This window comes from Tilletiaria anomala (genome assembly GCF_000711695.1).
Source record: "Tilletiaria anomala UBC 951 chromosome Unknown K437scaffold_6, whole genome shotgun sequence".
In the NCBI taxonomy this organism is placed as follows: domain Eukaryota; kingdom Fungi; phylum Basidiomycota; class Exobasidiomycetes; order Georgefischeriales; family Tilletiariaceae; genus Tilletiaria; species Tilletiaria anomala.
Window position 1 is genome coordinate 209,048 of NW_013547016.1, and position 15,046 is coordinate 224,093.

At 58.5% G+C, this 15,046-nt stretch overlaps 6 protein-coding genes across 6 annotated transcripts; 3 read left to right on the forward strand and 3 right to left on the reverse strand.

Moving 5' to 3' along the window:
- Nucleotides 1-212: 212 nt before the first annotated feature.
- Nucleotides 213-2,796, forward strand: K437DRAFT_231631 (Bystin-domain-containing protein). The gene is made up of 4 exons (XM_013390234.1): nucleotides 213-1,310; nucleotides 1,395-1,722; nucleotides 1,815-2,134; nucleotides 2,224-2,796. The coding sequence occupies exons 1-4, from the start codon at nucleotides 457-459 to the stop codon at nucleotides 2,405-2,407; spliced, it is 1,686 nt and encodes a 561-aa protein (XP_013245688.1). The 5' UTR covers nucleotides 213-456; the 3' UTR covers nucleotides 2,408-2,796.
- Nucleotides 2,797-2,811: 15 nt separating this feature from the next.
- K437DRAFT_253789 (putative FMP43-protein found in mitochondrial proteome) lies at nucleotides 2,812-3,821 on the reverse strand. Its single transcript, XM_013390235.1, has 4 exons — nucleotides 3,576-3,821; nucleotides 3,292-3,421; nucleotides 3,102-3,197; nucleotides 2,812-3,006 (listed from the first exon to the last, which is right to left on the reverse strand). The coding sequence occupies exons 1-4, from the start codon at nucleotides 3,640-3,642 to the stop codon at nucleotides 2,937-2,939; spliced, it is 363 nt and encodes a 120-aa protein (XP_013245689.1). The 5' UTR covers nucleotides 3,643-3,821; the 3' UTR covers nucleotides 2,812-2,936.
- A 208-nt stretch (nucleotides 3,822-4,029) lies between these two features.
- On the forward strand, nucleotides 4,030-5,621 carry K437DRAFT_253791 (nagb/rpia/CoA transferase-like protein). The gene is made up of 5 exons (XM_013390236.1): nucleotides 4,030-4,615; nucleotides 4,675-4,790; nucleotides 4,864-5,076; nucleotides 5,144-5,381; nucleotides 5,485-5,621. The coding sequence occupies exons 1-5, from the start codon at nucleotides 4,187-4,189 to the stop codon at nucleotides 5,593-5,595; spliced, it is 1,107 nt and encodes a 368-aa protein (XP_013245690.1). The 5' UTR covers nucleotides 4,030-4,186; the 3' UTR covers nucleotides 5,596-5,621.
- Nucleotides 5,592-8,876, reverse strand: K437DRAFT_253792 (DEAD-domain-containing protein). The gene is made up of 2 exons (XM_013390237.1): nucleotides 7,991-8,876; nucleotides 5,592-7,902 (listed from the first exon to the last, which is right to left on the reverse strand). The coding sequence occupies exons 1-2, from the start codon at nucleotides 8,619-8,621 to the stop codon at nucleotides 5,663-5,665; spliced, it is 2,871 nt and encodes a 956-aa protein (XP_013245691.1). The 5' UTR covers nucleotides 8,622-8,876; the 3' UTR covers nucleotides 5,592-5,662.
- A 213-nt stretch (nucleotides 8,877-9,089) lies between these two features.
- K437DRAFT_149988 (uncharacterized protein) lies at nucleotides 9,090-12,413 on the forward strand. Its single transcript, XM_013390238.1, has 2 exons — nucleotides 9,090-12,008; nucleotides 12,108-12,413. The coding sequence occupies exons 1-2, from the start codon at nucleotides 9,287-9,289 to the stop codon at nucleotides 12,215-12,217; spliced, it is 2,832 nt and encodes a 943-aa protein (XP_013245692.1). The 5' UTR covers nucleotides 9,090-9,286; the 3' UTR covers nucleotides 12,218-12,413.
- A 99-nt stretch (nucleotides 12,414-12,512) lies between these two features.
- Nucleotides 12,513-14,881, reverse strand: K437DRAFT_253794 (uncharacterized protein). The gene is made up of 2 exons (XM_013390239.1): nucleotides 14,315-14,881; nucleotides 12,513-14,245 (listed from the first exon to the last, which is right to left on the reverse strand). Exons 1-2 carry the CDS (start codon nucleotides 14,761-14,763, stop codon nucleotides 12,610-12,612), a joined length of 2,085 nt encoding a protein of 694 aa, XP_013245693.1. The 5' UTR covers nucleotides 14,764-14,881; the 3' UTR covers nucleotides 12,513-12,609.
- Nucleotides 14,882-15,046: the final 165 nt, after the last annotated feature.

A 15,046-nucleotide genomic window follows, 5' to 3' on the forward strand; every position in this document is an offset into this window, starting at 1 on the left:
CTGCGGTGGAGTCGGTCGAGATGAGCGAGAGTGGTGTTTGGTGAGGAAGGCTGCAACCCTAAGTCGGCAGAAATGCCCGCCCTTCGCCTTCGTGAGTGCATTCCGTGTTCCGAGCTCGTTGGCCCAATTTTTTGTTGACCTACAGGTTGTTAGCTTACGGAGAGATAGATGCAAGCTTTTGTCTTGGGCCTCGTTGGAGCTTGTGCTTTCGAGTTGCAGCAGGGCTCTATCAACTTCGCATCTTCCCCTATTTCGTGTTAACCACAAGCAAGAGTCAAGAAGCAAGACGCAAGTCCCAACAAGCAAGGGCTTCCCGTTCGGCCGCTTGTGTTTCACGCATCTGTCCAAAGCTCCATTTGCATCCTCCTTCATCCGTACTATCGACGACGGGAAATTCCTTGCAAGCAAGCAGCAAGAACGACTTGCAGCATCGCTGGAGAGAAGATTATCTGCAATATGCCGAAAGCACCCTCATCTACCAAGGTCAAGAAGACGACCAAGCCCGGATTTAAACCGCTCGACGCAAAGGCCTCGAGGCAGACCTCTCTAGCTCAAGAGTTGCGTGAGGACCAGCTTCGGGCCAAGTACGGCGTCGTGACGGGGCCTGGCAAGCGCAATAAAGGGAAAAGCAAAGCTGGCGTCGACGTTGACATTGATGAAGACGGGAAAAACTCGATAGAGCCTGACGGCGGCCGCGTGACAGGCGGACAGCGCTTTGGATCCAATGATGCGAGGGTTTCGTCTGGGAAGAACTTTGTCGACCCGAAACTGAGTCGCAACATTCTCCGGCTCGCCCAGGAGCAGCAAGAAGAGCTGGAGCGCGAAGAAGAGGCAGAGCGGACCGGCATCGACCCCAGGCTGAAGGAAAGGCGCTCAGAAGGCTCTTCTGCGCGCAAAGGATTCACCGGCGGGGCTCTCAACTTGGATGACGATGAAGATGGTCACGCAATGGGAGAAGAGGATGATGGCGAGCTCAACGAGCAAGAGGCCCTTTCAGGGGATGAGGACTTGGAGGAAGAGTACGAGGAGCTGGAGATTGATCCAGAGGACCGGCGACTGATGGAAGAGATGGACGCAGCGATGGCGGCTCGTTCAAAAGGGTCTGGCATGACCTTAGGCGGCGAGCATGCGGATCTGGAAGAGGCGTTGCCTGGATCAAGTGGCGGTGGCCGAAATCTAGCAGACATCATTATTGCTAAACTGGAAGAGGCTGAGGCGCGCGAACAAGCCGGTGGCCTTCCACGGATGGGCGAGCAAGGGCGTCCGATGCCTCCGGGTATCAATCCTAAAGTGATCGAAGTCTACACCAAGTGAGTCTTGTCCGTGTTTCGGGATGGGTCGCGGTCCCTTACGCCCCTAACTGACGCCATGGATTGCGTACAATTGCCTAACAGGGTCGGCGAGTTGCTTTCGAGATACAAGTCAGGCCCCTTGCCAAAGGCCCTTAAGATCGTCCCGTCGCTGCCAGCGTGGGAAACCATCCTTTATATCACCAACCCGGCAACCTGGACTCCACATGCAACGCTCGCCGCGACGCGCATCTTTGTGTCCAATTTGAAAGCTCACCAGACGCAAAAATTCTTCGAGCTGGTCTTGCTCGACAAGATCCGGGACGAGATTGCGGAAAAGGGGAAACTGAGCGTGCAGCTGTATGATGCACTCAAGAAAGGCTTATACAAGCCTGCTGCTTTCTTCAAGGGCCTCCTCTTCCCCTTGTGCGAGGTGCGTGGCGTCGTCGCGACGCCCCTCTACAGATGCGATACATTCGGATGCTGACATCGCGCCCGGCTCTCTCACTTTTGCCGGCCATGCAGAGCGGCACCGTGACGCTGAAGGAAGCCGCGATCATTTCTTCCGTTCTTTCCAAAATCTCTGTGCCCGTCTTACACTCCGCCGCAGCCCTCTTGCACCTCGCCTCGATGCCTTACAAGGGCCCGACATCTCTGTTCATCCGCGTACTCCTGGACAAAAAGTACGCGCTGCCATACAAGGTCGTCGATGCGCTCGTTTTCCACTTTCTGCAGTTTGCCGACCCGGACAAGGGCGTGGAGATGGAAAAGATCAATGGCGTCAGTACCGGCCAGAGACGCATGCCGGTGCTGTGGCACCAGAGTCTGCTTGTCTTTGCACAGAGGTGAGCCGCAGCACTAAGAGTGATGCTGATGACAAGCCCAAACAAATCAATTTACGTGTTGCGTTCGCTTACCTTTACCACTTCTTCAGGTACAAGCAAGACCTGACACCGGACCAGAAGACTGCGTTGTTGGATCTGCTGCGTGTGCAAAAACACGACGGAATCGGCCCAGAGGTACGACGTGAGCTCCTAACCGGGGAAGCCCGTGGCGAGATGCTCGAGGAACCCCTTGGCGAGGACGACTTTAGTGACGATGATGCCATGTCTGTATAATAGCAAGTTTCGCGCTCGAATCTCATAGAAGCAGCACGATATTGCCTGGGAGTCAGATGACAATGCGGGTGTGGAAGCCTCGTCGGCCATCAGCTCGTCTAGGCGCAATTGAGCGTGGGACAGCAAGCACGACCAGTAGATGGTCGATAGTGCGGTACTGGATGCACAGCGGGTTGAGGCACCTGACCGCCAGCCGCCTCGGTAAGACCACCAGCCGTTTGAGGGTTCATTGCCGCCCCTACTGTCTGCTTAACGGGACCTTTACTTCCCTCAATTCTGCTCCCACTTGCGTCTTAACAATCTGGTGGCTGACGAGCCCAGGCCAACTGTTTTCGTGGCCCGATCAAAGAGGGCGTGGGTCCTTGGGCTGAGGTCGTGCCATGTCCCGCAAAGCCGCAGAGACACATGGTTGAACAGCTCTACATAACGGAAAGAATACAAGGTGGGGCATTTGGCAAGAGGAAAACCTGACATTAGGGTAAATCCCGCACGCAACCAGGGGCTCGAGCAAATGCCGGCTGTTGTGGCATTACACCAGCTTCTTGTCCTGCGACTTGTTTTGCTCTATCGCTGCTGTGACTGGGTTCTTCTTCTGGTGGCTATTCCATTAGTAAGTGGTAGCAAAAAACAGTTTGAACATCAGAGGGACTTCAGAATGTTATGATGTGGGAAAGTCAAAGCAGAGGGGACTCACTCCCAAATACGGTAGAGTTGGGTAAGACCTGTTGCGCCGACGAAAAAGTTGACTGCAGCGAGAGAGTAGTTGACGGGGTTGATGACCAGCGAGTACCTGCGTGCAGCGTTCACGGCGTACAAGGATCGTCAGCTTCTCTCCTCATGGGGCAAGAGCGCATATGGAAAGGCAGGGCACGCGGTGAACGTACCGAACCCAAATCATACCGGTCGCAGCGAGCGCGACATTTTGAGAGACCGAAAGCTTGTCTGCCGGGCGACTGAGATCCTTGATACCTGCAAGCACCAGGCACCACTTCATCATGGGCGCCCAAAAGAATACTGCAGCGCGGCGAAGAGCACAGAATCATCGCATGGCAGACGGCAAAAAGTCATGCCAGCAGAACACATCGGGTTTTGAGGGTAGCGAGGGAGTCAGCCATCCTGAGTCTTTGTATGAGCCATCCCAGGGAACTTTCAGAAGCTCAATACGCACCTGTCTTTGGCCCAGCGGGGTGGTTCATGAACGCTTGAAAGCGCGAGGATCCTGCTGCCGACGCCATCTTGGTTTGCTACGTGGTCCCGCCTGCGTACTCTTGACGCGACACTTCTCGATCCGTCTGGCGGAACTTTTCTCGTCTAGCGGCGGTGTCTGCCGTGTTTTGATCCCTTCTTAAGCTAAGCCTGTCCGTTTAGCTCTAGAGCGATAAAGATCGTTGCTGCCCTGGGACCAACACAAACACCATCTAGGCATGGCATGGCCCAAGGTCGAGCGAGCAAGTCTTTGATGAGTGGATTTCGCTTCTGGTTGGCGTTGTTGGGAGCAGCCGAACACTGCTGCAGTGCTCTTACCTTCAGCCAGTCTTGAATCCGTTCCGCCCGGGCAGTCATTCTTTGAAAGACATCCAAAAAGCTCTCATGATGAATAGTTGCAACGCTGGTCGCACGCGATCGCGACGCTGGCTTCGAGCAGTCGTCAAAGGGCGCACTTGTTACAAGCACCAAGGCTAAGGAGCAGCTCTGGACGGGCCAAGGGCGGCCAATCAACGTTGCAACAGCCGGGATAAGCGTGGGATCGTGGGACCCCCCGCGAGCTTGACCGCAAAAATGACGACTGCTACACAAACCTCCTCGTCCTCGTCGTCCACGGCGGCCGCTTCGACGTTCGACATTGTGCAAGCATATCATGCCCATCTTATGCAGAGCTCTGACACTCCCATGCAGATCGCCGCCATCTTGGCGCTTTGCGACATGGTGTCCCGCTCCGAAGCGGGTACCGTGTCGGAGCTGATCATCACAGTGCGACAGGGCTGCGACCGCTTGCGCGAACAGCTATCGAATCCGGTGCCTGCGATTGCAGGTATGGACTTATTCCAGCGATTCGTCATCATGCCTAGAAATTGGGAGGGCCAGAATGACTTCATCGCGCAGAAGAACAGCCTCGTCGCGCTTGCAAGGGAGTTTGCGGCGAATACGGCGCCCAGTTGCCGAGAGCGTATCACCGAGCTGGCTGTACCGTTCATTCGAGATGATGCTGTGAGTGAGAGTCAATGGTAATCAAATAAGCCACTTCCTGACGCCAGTACCTCCTATAGGTCATCTTGACCCACTCATATTCCCGAGTGGTGATGCAAGTATTGATGAAGGCGGCAAAGCGCTACAACAAGCGAATAAGCGTATATGTGACTGAGGCAAGGGCTACAGGACTAGGGTAGGTGCTGCTCCAAGCCAGTTCTCTAGGTAGATGCCCAATCTTCTGACTCTCGGCGCTCTCAACTTATCAGCATGAAGACGTACGAGGAACTCACAGCTGCAGGGATACCCTGTACGGTGATCCTCGATTCAGCCGTAGGTTATATCATGTCAAAAGTCGACATGGTCCTAACAGGTGCAGAAGCTGTTGTGGAAAGTGGCGGAATTTTGAATGCCCTGGGGACCTATCAGATTGGTCTGATAGCCAAAGCTGCAAATAAGCCTTTATACTCGTGCTGTGAAAGGTGAGTGCTATGGGTCCATTCGACCCAAAAAACCCACTTGTTCAACTGCTCATCTCCCACGGCGTAGCTTCAAATTCCTCCGGCTATTCCCGTTATCCCAGGATGATCTCCCTGTGCCGCACAAGAACACGCTCGGCTTCCCATCAAGCACCGCATCTGCACGGCAAGTAAAAATACCGTCTGGTTCATTCCGTGAATCGCCGGCGATGAGTTCGACTCCAACTGAGACTCAACCGAAACCGCAAGATGCGCGTGATGGGCAGCCATGCTTGATGACGAAAGAGATGCTGGAAGCAAATCCTGCGGTGAGTCGGGCTCTGGGTTCGCCTCGCGGCTGGTGTCCTCTTTTCTGAAGCAAAAATTTCGCATCATTTTTACCGACCGGGCCCCTGTTTCCTCCCTACATAGGTCGACTACACGCCAGCATCGCTCATGACCTTCCTCCTTACAGACTATGGTGCACTGCCTCCCAGTGCGGTCAATGATGCATTGCTCTCGGTGTATGGAGGGCCAGATTGATCTAATGCAATAGGAGAAGAGATGACAAAAATCTCAAATACACCTCCCCGGGCGATTTCCGCAAGGTTTATCGCCTGCTCTTGCTGTTCTTGTGCCCACCTTTTGCAGCGGCAGCTTTCTTTCCACCACCGCCTCCACCACCTCCGCTGCTTCGATGCTCTCCCAGATCCTGCGAGAAACCAGATTTGGCCTTGCCGACGCTGATTTTGCTCGCGCTGCTGCGCTTCTTCCTTTCCTGCTTCTTTTGCTTCTTCTTATTCTGGTACTTTGGCTCGAGCACGCCAAGCTCCTTTGGCTTCTGGCTGCGCTTTGCTGATCGGATCGCAGCGTCAGTCTCCTTGGACGTGCCTTCCTTCTCGATCTCTTCGCGCATCAGCTTGGCGCGCTTCTTGCGCCTGCTCAGCCCTGCAAAGCGGTCTTTCCCACTAGCGCTGCTCTTGTTTTCGGCGTCCGCCTTGACCTTGGCGTTGTTCTGCGCGGTGCCCGTCTCCTTGGCCTGTAGCTTCTCTTTCTCGCTCTGGAACCAGGTGCGCGCGGGCCGCGAGAAGATCTCGTCAGCGTGCTCGTTGATGTTAGTGCCCTTCTTGAGCTCCATCTCCGCCTGGCGCAGCGCCTTCTCCTCCTTCTCATCGGCGAGCACCTCCTCGACTTCGTCCTTGAGTTCATCCAGCGTTTGCAGGGCCTGCGCGACGGTTTCGGACGGGACGAGGCGGTGCTTGACCTGGTCCGGGTTGGACTTGCGCAAGGCGAGCTTGAGCATTTTGCGGTCCGCCTCGCCGACGAGCGTGACGGCGCGGCCGTTGCGGCCGGCACGCGCTGTGCGGCCGACACGATGGAGGTACTGCTCGAACTGGCCGGGCATGTCGTAGTTAATGACCGTCTCGACGCCGCGGATGTCGAGACCTCTGCTGGCGAGGTCGGTCGCGAGGAGGAAGTCGGCGCGGGCGTCCTTAAACGCCTGGAGGGACTGCAGGCGCTGCTCCTGCGTCAGATCGCCGTGCAGCTCGGCGGCGCGGAGGCCGAGCAGGCCGAAGATGATGCGCAGTTGGTGCGCGAGCTTCTTGGAGCGAACAAAGATGATGACCTGGTGCTGGAACGTGCGCATGCACAAAGCCAGCAGCAGGGCCGGGCGCAACTTCTCCTCCTCCTGTGTGCGCTTGGCCGCGAGCGTCGCACCGCTGCCGCGGACGCGGACAAACTCCTGAATAAGCTTGGCTGCGGTTGTGCGCCTGGGGTCGACAAAGAGGCGGACAGGCTTGCGCAGGCTGAGGCGGACCAGCTCGTCAACGTCGTCGGTCATCGTGGCGGAGAAAAGCATTGTCTGGCGCCCGGACGCACCGGTCACGGATTGGGGGCAGTGGCGGATGATTTCGGTGAGCTCGTCGTTGAAGCCGTCCTCGAGCATACGGTCCGCCTCGTCCATGACGAGGACCTCAATGTGCTCGAGCGTGAAGGCGGGAGTATTGCGCACGTGGTCGATCAGCCGACCAGGCGTGGCGATGATGATGTCCGGGCGCGTGCGGAGCTCAGCCTCCTGCACCTTGAGTGAGAGGCCGCCGACGCAGAGGCAGAAGCGCACGCCGGTGAACTTGCCGATCGCCTTGCCAACGCTGTGGCACTGGATCGCTAGCTCGCGGGTCGGGGTCAGGATCAACACGCGTGACTTGGCCTCCGCGCTGCTACCCGAGTGCAGGTGCGCCAAGCGCTCCAGAGTCGGGATCATGAACGCGGCTGTCTTGCCGCTGCCCGTGACGGCGCCGGCGACAATGTCCTTGCCTGCGAGCGCGAGCGGGATCGTGCGCGCTTGGATGGGCGTCGGCGCGTGGAAGGAGAGCGAGGCGAGCGCGCGCAGGATGGGCCGAGAGAGGTCGAGCGCTTGGAAAGAGGAGGACGGGTCGGTCGCTGCGGAGCCTGCTTGCTTGCCAGTCGCTGCTGTTCTCGCCTTGGCGAGGGCCTTTGCTTTTGCGACGGCATCCGAGGAGAGTGGCGTTCCTGCTGCATCGTCTTCCGGCGCAAAGAATGCTGCTTTTCGCGCGCGCGTCGCTGCCGTCTCTTGTTCTTCGCCCGAGTCGTCAGAGCTGTCCGACTCGGCGCTGTCCGTTTCTTCATCCTCCTCCTCGGCATCTTCATCGTCTGAGCCAGAAGCGGCTAGCGGGTCCTCCACTTCTTCCTCTTCGTCCTCTTCCTCTTCCTCTGCGCCTTCATCCTCCTCTTCGTCGCCACTTCCCTCTTGCCCACTGCTGCTGTGAGCATCCGCTGCATTGGCCTTTGCACGTTTCTTTGCACGTAAACCTGCACCAAAGCCATCTAGAAAGAGGGTAGAGCCACCAGAATCATCAGCTGTTGTCCACCGGCCGGAACGGAAGTGAATCGCCTCGGCAGAAGCCGTACGTACCAGCGTCATCATCGTCGCTTCTTTCACTGTCTGATATCCCTTCCTGTTCCTCTTCCAGTGGCGCCGCCGCAAGGAGCGGGAGTGTCGATGCCAGATTGTCGCCCGCTGTCTTTCTCCTCTTTTCGCGTCTCCGCTCAATGATATCGTCGACAGTGAGGAAAGGAACAGCACCAGAACCAGCAGCCTCCCCTTGCTGGTGCTGCTGCCCGGAGGATCCTTTAGCGCGCATATTTCCAATGGACATGTCCCAGTTGGCACTTCGGTTAGCTCCAGCGGCTCCAAGGTCATAGCCGTCGCCAGTGAGGTCGAATGTGAATTCTGGGTCGAGCTGCCCACCAGCGGCGGACGGGTCTTGCTCGTCCGTCCGGCGTTTCTTGCCGCTGCTGCTAGTGCTGAGAGATGCAGAGGAGGCAGCAGTGTTGGTGACCTTGGCCCGATCAGATAATCGAGCCGGGATGACGTTCTTGCCCTTTTTACCAGATGCGTCGGTTGCGAGAGCGGATGCGGCGGAGGATTGCTGCTGCCTTTTGTACTCTTCTTCATTCTGCGCGACAAAGATCTGCGCTTCTCCCTCTCCGTTATGTTGTTCTTCTCCCCGGTCTTCGTCATCGTCGTCCGAATCGAGCGTCATGATAAAGTCGTCGGCACCATCTGCTGCTGCTGAGGCAGAAGCTGAAGTTGCAGGCACTATTGCGGCTTTCTTCGATGCGACTGCCGCTGGCGCGACAGTGGCTCGGCTGCTTCCCCGCATTCTGCCGTCTATTCTCCTTGCACAAGGATGAGCTGATGGTGCTCCGAGGCCAAGGTCTAGAGACAGCTTCTGTGAATGATGCAGAGTGTGCTGTTCCATGCCGTCAGTCCAAGGTCCTTCTCCCCCCTCCAAATGGAGAGCGCAGACGACAGCGAGCCACATATCATTTAGCAGAGTGGTGGGGACAACTTTTTTTTGTTAAGCAGAGTGGTTTCCGTATTCCGGAGCCCGTGTCCCGTGTTTGCGAGTTGCAGGCCAGGATAGAGTAGGGTTGTGGCAGAGGGAAAGCAACAAGAAGAAGAAGAGGAAAAGATGGACACCACCAAACCACCATGACCATCTCGACATCACATTCACTGCCAGATCCATCGCCGGCAAGCAGCGTCAACCGCTGGAGCAGCACCTTCCTCCTTTTGGCCCTCCCTCTGCCCATATTACAGAGAGGCCAGCACGCACCTGGCCCTCCATTTTTTCGTTTCTTCCAAACACACTCACGAGCAGAGCAGAGCAGCGCCCGCGCCCCGCAGGCAGGCAGCACCTCTCCAATGTCGTCCTCGTATCACTCCAAGTACGCCGTCCAGCCGGCCGGGGAGCATGGGAAAGAGGAGGAGGAGGAGCAGCAGCATCAGAGGCAGACTGCCTCCAGCGCTGCCAGCAGGTGGGCCGTCTCTGCCGACGATCAGCAGCAGGAAAGCGGAGGCGTCAATAATGATCGCAGCTACAGCAACGACGACGAGGGCAGTGCAGCTGCAGCCCAAGGCAATGCCAGCTTCGACAGCACTGGAATGATCAACCCGGCCCCCGCCAGCGAGCACTCCGAAACAGGCGCAGACACATCGCAGCAAGACCTGCCGCCAAATCCGCACCTGACCAGTCCCCTCCTGTACCTCTCCAACGTACCGGTCGCGTCGACGGACAAGGAGCTCGCCCAGAACGTCTTTGGCCAGTGCCTCCCCGTCCGTCTGCGCGTCCAGCGCGATCAGATGTCCGCCTGGCAGGTCCTGACGAACGGCACTGTCGAGTTTCAGTCTCTGTACAAGGCCGAGCTCGCGTATGCGACCGTCTCCAGCGCTTCCAGCAGCGCTAATGGCAACAGCAACAGCAACAGCAATTGCGGCATCTCGCTCTCCATCTCTTCCGCTGGCACTACCGCGGACCCAACCCCGCACGCGCGCCCGCGGCTCATTAAGCAGCTCCCGCCCAGCACGACCGCCGAGTCGCTCTTCCCCCTGCTGCGGCCGTACGGCCCGATCCACCGCATCTCGCTCGTCCTGCACAACCCGCATACTGGCCAGCTGACCGGCTTCCGCGGCATGGCCCTCATTGACTTTTACGACGAGGCCCACGCCGACAGCGCGCAGCGCGACTTGCACTGCTCTGAGCTCGACGGCCGCACCATTAGCATCAGCGTCGACACGGTCCAGCGCAAGACCCCCAGCTTGTCCGCTGGTGCGGCCGAGTTCACTCCCAGTGGCGCCATAGTGTCGAGCGCATCCTCATGGACCCCAGCAAGCCGGACGATGAACGCTTCGGCTCCACCCTTCAGTGCAGCGCCGCGCAACAACAGCTACAACACCAACAACCCTCCGATCCCCGTCGGTCCCGGCTCGAATCTGCAGTACAATGATGCGGCGGGCACATACATTGACCCGTGCAACCTGTTCGTCAAGAACCTGCCCCCGACGCTCGAATCCAACGACCTGTTTCAGGCGTTCCGCTCATTCGGCCGCATCGTCTCGGCGCGCGTCATGCGCGACGAGCAGACCGGCAAGAGCCGCGAGTTTGGTTTTGTCAGCTTCACCGACCAGCACAGCGCCGCCGAGGCGATGCGCGTCATGAACGGATGCCTGCTCGACGGGCACCACGCCGCGGCACCCGGCACGAACGGGCAAAGCAGTAGCAGCAACAACAACCAAAAGGGCCTCAGCGTCAGCCTGCACGAGCCCAAGCGTATGCGTCAGGAAAAACTCGCCGCCAAGTTCGGCGGTGCTGGCGCAGGCTCCGTTCCGGGCCCAGCACACTCGAGACCCGGCAGCTCCGGCTCGCCGAGCCTTTTTGAGCACGCAGCAGCAGGCGCGAGCGGGCACTCCCCCGACCCGTCCTCCTCGTCCACGCCGCCGATGCGTCAGTCCGGCGGAATGGCAGCAGACCCCTCCGGGCCTGTGTCAGCGCCAACGGCACGGAGGCCCGGCCACGAGCGGCGCGGTAGCAACAGCTACTTCCGCGCCGCGATGGAGGCGGACGCCAACGCGCACCTCGACGTCTCACAGCTTGCCGCGCTCTCGCCAAGCGTGCGCAACGAGGTGCTCGCGGGTCTCTTCGACAGGCGCGTGCGCGCTGTGCCCACCCTGGCAGACGGTGCCAACGGCCAGGCGCTTGGCGCAGAGGAGCGCGAAGAGGGAGAGCTCGTGGAGAGCTCGGAGGACGATGCGCAGGTGCAGGCCGTCGTAGCGGCCATGGTGGCACGTCTCAGCCTCGCTGAAGCGGTCGAGGCGCTGCGCGATCCGGCTGTGTTCGTCGGGCATGTACATGCTGTGCAGGAGAGTCGCAAAGCTGCTGCTGCTGGTGTTAGTGGTGAAGATGCTTCTGCACCACCCGCGCAAAATAGCCTCTCCGTAAGCGGGCTGCAAGTACGACGTACAAACTCCAGCTCTGCCGCCGGCGACAGCGCGTCGTTGCTCAGCGCGGCGCCTGCATCGTCGAAAGAACGCGCGCGCATTCTGAAGGCGATCCAATCGCTCCAGCCGTCCCTGCCGACCTCAACGCTCGAGCTGGTCGAGGACATCACCGACCTACTTGTCGGCCTGCCCAAAAAGGACCGCGCGCTGTGTCTCTTCAACCAGGAGGTTTTGAGAGCAAAAGTGGAGGATGCAAAGGAGATCTTGGAGATGAGCGATGGTGAAGATGGGACTACGCCGGCAGTTGCGCCTACACCTGCCGCCGCGCCTGCCGTTGCAGCGCCTCAGCAGAGTGCTCAGGCTACAGGCAAATCAGAACCAGTCGGTAGTGGCAGCAGCAAGTCGTACACGCTCGCCCAGCTCGCAGCGCTCCCCGCCTCGGAGATCATTGCTCTCGCCCAGCCGTCCGCCCCCTCGTCGTCATCCACTGGCTTGCCGTTACCGAAAGCGGATCCGAACGTCGTGCACGAGACCGATGCGTTCATCGACACGCTGGCGGGCAAGCTGCCCCAAGACCAGAAGCAGAAGCTGGGCGATCTGCTGTTCAAGAAAGTCAAGAGTTTTGGAGTCAAGGGCGCACCCAAGATCAGTGAGTGCTCATTGACCATGCAAAAGGTTCTGTTTCGATTTGGAACGAGGAGTGTGTCATAGTGACGGGCATCCTTCCCACCTGTCCATCCGGAAACAGCCATCGCCCTGCTAGATAGCGAAGACTTGCGCGCCCTGGCGCACCTCATGAATTCGTACCCCGAGTGCCTGAAGGAGAAAGTGCTGCAGCTCGCAAGTGCGCCAAAGTGAGCCGATGTCCACGTTGTCAAGGATATGTCAGGGGGCCACAGTTCTGTCAAATTGGTGCCCATTCAAATGGATAGGCGAACTGGGTCCCAGGCTAAGGATTGCGGAGTTTAGCCATAACGCAGGATAACAAAAAAGTATCTTTCCAAGTAGTTGTCGCAATTCGAGAACACGGCTTTACGCTTTTCGCACCATCCGCCTACTTCACACTTCCACTTATTCGATACCCCTCTGTCATTTTGCCAATCGAACCATTCACATTCATTAACATTCGCATCGAATGTTTCTGGAGTCTGCTGCAGCGTCAGATGCATTCGTTTAACTGGTGTACAACATGGCATTTTGGGGTGACGTGAGCCCGAGTTGCGTCCTTCTGCACGTCACAGGCGCGTATTCTATTCCGCTACCTCCCCGTCCCCCTCTTCCACCTCGAGCGCACCGACTGACCACTCGCCCTCGACGTCCCAGCGGCTCCCGCCGGCGCTGCCGCTGAGATACTTGACAAAGTGCAGCACGCCCTCGTCGCGCAGTGCCACGTTGAGCGCGTTGAATTGCGGAGTCAGGTTGAGCAGGACGCCGTCGAAATCGCTGTCCGTGTCCTCCTCCATCTCGACAATCTCTTCCTCTTCGTCATCTCCGTCGGCCATCTCGGCATCTGCGCCGTCCTCGTCCTTGCCCTCGGTCTCCGCTTCGGCCTTCTTCGACCCACCGCTGCGGTACACAGCTGGGTCCTCCTCTCCTTCGTGCGGGGCCATGAAGCACTCCCAGCCACCAGCCTCTCCGCTCTCCCACCTGATGCGCAGATCCTTGAGCTGCTTCTTGCTCAATGGCGCCGCGGACACCGCGCTGTGCGCGGTCCCCGGGAGCTTGCCGCGCTTGGCAGCCATCCCTCGCACTTTGCCTTTGCTGCCGGACGCCGCCGCAGCAGCGAGTTCTACGCTGTCGGCGACGTCGGGCGTCAAGCCGAGTGTGATGTGCAATACCGCCTCGTCCTCATCGGCGCGCGCTAGCGTGTAGTCCAGCCCGGGGCGGAAGCGGCGCACTGTGAACGGCGCGCGCGCAGCGAGCGGGAGCAGCTGCGTGATGTTTGCGAGGAAGTGGCGGAAGGCGGGCGATGGGAAGAGTGTGCTGCGCAGCAGGGAGAGCAACGCTTCGGCCGTTTGTGGCGGCGTGACTGGCAGTGCCGGGTTGCGGGGGGGAAGAAGGCTCGAGGCGGATGGTGAAGCTGGGGTCGAAGGGCAGAGAGAGAGGAAGCGATGTCGATGCGGTGGCCCTTGGATCTTCCAATCTTCGCCTGTTTCGCCACCCACTTTGCCCGTGCCAATGCCGTGAGGCCGGAGCTTGCACTGTTCCCGAATGTCCTTGTCTTCTTCCGATGGCGCCTCCCACCATCGGAAACCATCCCTCCTGTCGAGCTCAACGAGGCCTTTTTGCAGCAAGTCTTTAAATTCGCGTTTAAGAAAATCGGCGAGCAAGATGTGGCTGTCATCGCCAAACTGCTCGAATAGCTGTGATTGCACCTTGTGCTGTAGGTAGGCCGGGTTGAGGAAGTAGGAGAGGAACGCCTTGTCCTGCTGTGACAGCGGGCTGCCGGGTACGATCATGTCATCATTTCCCTCGCTGGCGTCTTCGCCTTGGCCTGAGTATGGGATGAAGGGCCTGGCAGCCTGCTTGCTCAGCAGTGACTCAACACTGGAGTGCTCTTTGCGCATCCGCTCCTGCTTCTCCTCCTGTGCAGCATCGTAGCCCTCTTCCCCCTCTTGCGGACGGTGAAACCAGCCGCTGATAGAGAGTCTGCTGGCAGTTGGATGGACCACCTCCTCGACCGAGTGGAACGAGTGCCCCGGCTGAACGGTGAAGAATGTGTATTGGTTCCAAGCAGGTGGAATAGACTTGGTTGGCACCGAGTCCGGCAGGTGCGGAGAGAGCACGGGGTATAGCTCCAGGGCGCCGCCGTTCTCGGACCGCCAGGGCACTGATGGGTCGGGGAGATAGAGGATGTAAGAGAGTTGACGCGTGGAAATCACGTCGCTGCAGGAACAAAAGAGGAAACGATATGAGAGCCTGGCTTCCGAAAGAAAGCACTATTTATGCACTCACTCGTGGTTCAAAAGATGGCATCCGTCTCTGTAGTCATTGATGCTCATGTCCTTCTTCTTTGCGCTGAGCGGGCCGCACCCTGTTACTTTTTGCAGCCAATCGCGAAACTGCTTACTATAGATGGCGTTGCGAACATTCAGGACATGCTTGAGCCGATCCCGCTCCTCGTCCGGCAGGCCGTCCAAGTTGGCGAGATCACCCGTCTGGTGTACCTTGTAGATGTCCGTCTCCTTCTCTGCGAAGCGCAGCTCCTCGACAATCTCCTTGCGTGCCTCGCGCAGCAGAGAGTCGGAGAGCAAGGCGGGGATGACGCCGTGCTTATATGGCCCCGATGCAGCGTACTGGGATGCGTGAGAAGCGACCGTGCTTTCGGAGAGGAGGTCCGGCGCGAAGAAGCTTTTGACTTGCTCGTCCGTCGGCACCGCGGCACCGCCGTTTGGTGCGGTCATGGTGGCTCGAGTCGAGTCTTTCTGCACGCTGTAATTTCCCGGATTGAATTCCCGTTAGGATACGCTGCGGTGGTGTTCGCCGGGTGGATGCAGCAGCTGGATGATTAGGCGAGAGCCGGACAAAAGCAAAGCTTTACAACCACAAACGGCATTCGCAGCTCGACTCCTCATTGACTGGCGTTGACGCCTTGATGGGATGATCTTCAATTTTTTCTGTGACTGGGAGATAATTCTCTCGGCCGAGAAAAGAGAGAGCGGTGCGTACGGGTGACTCCACGGAGCT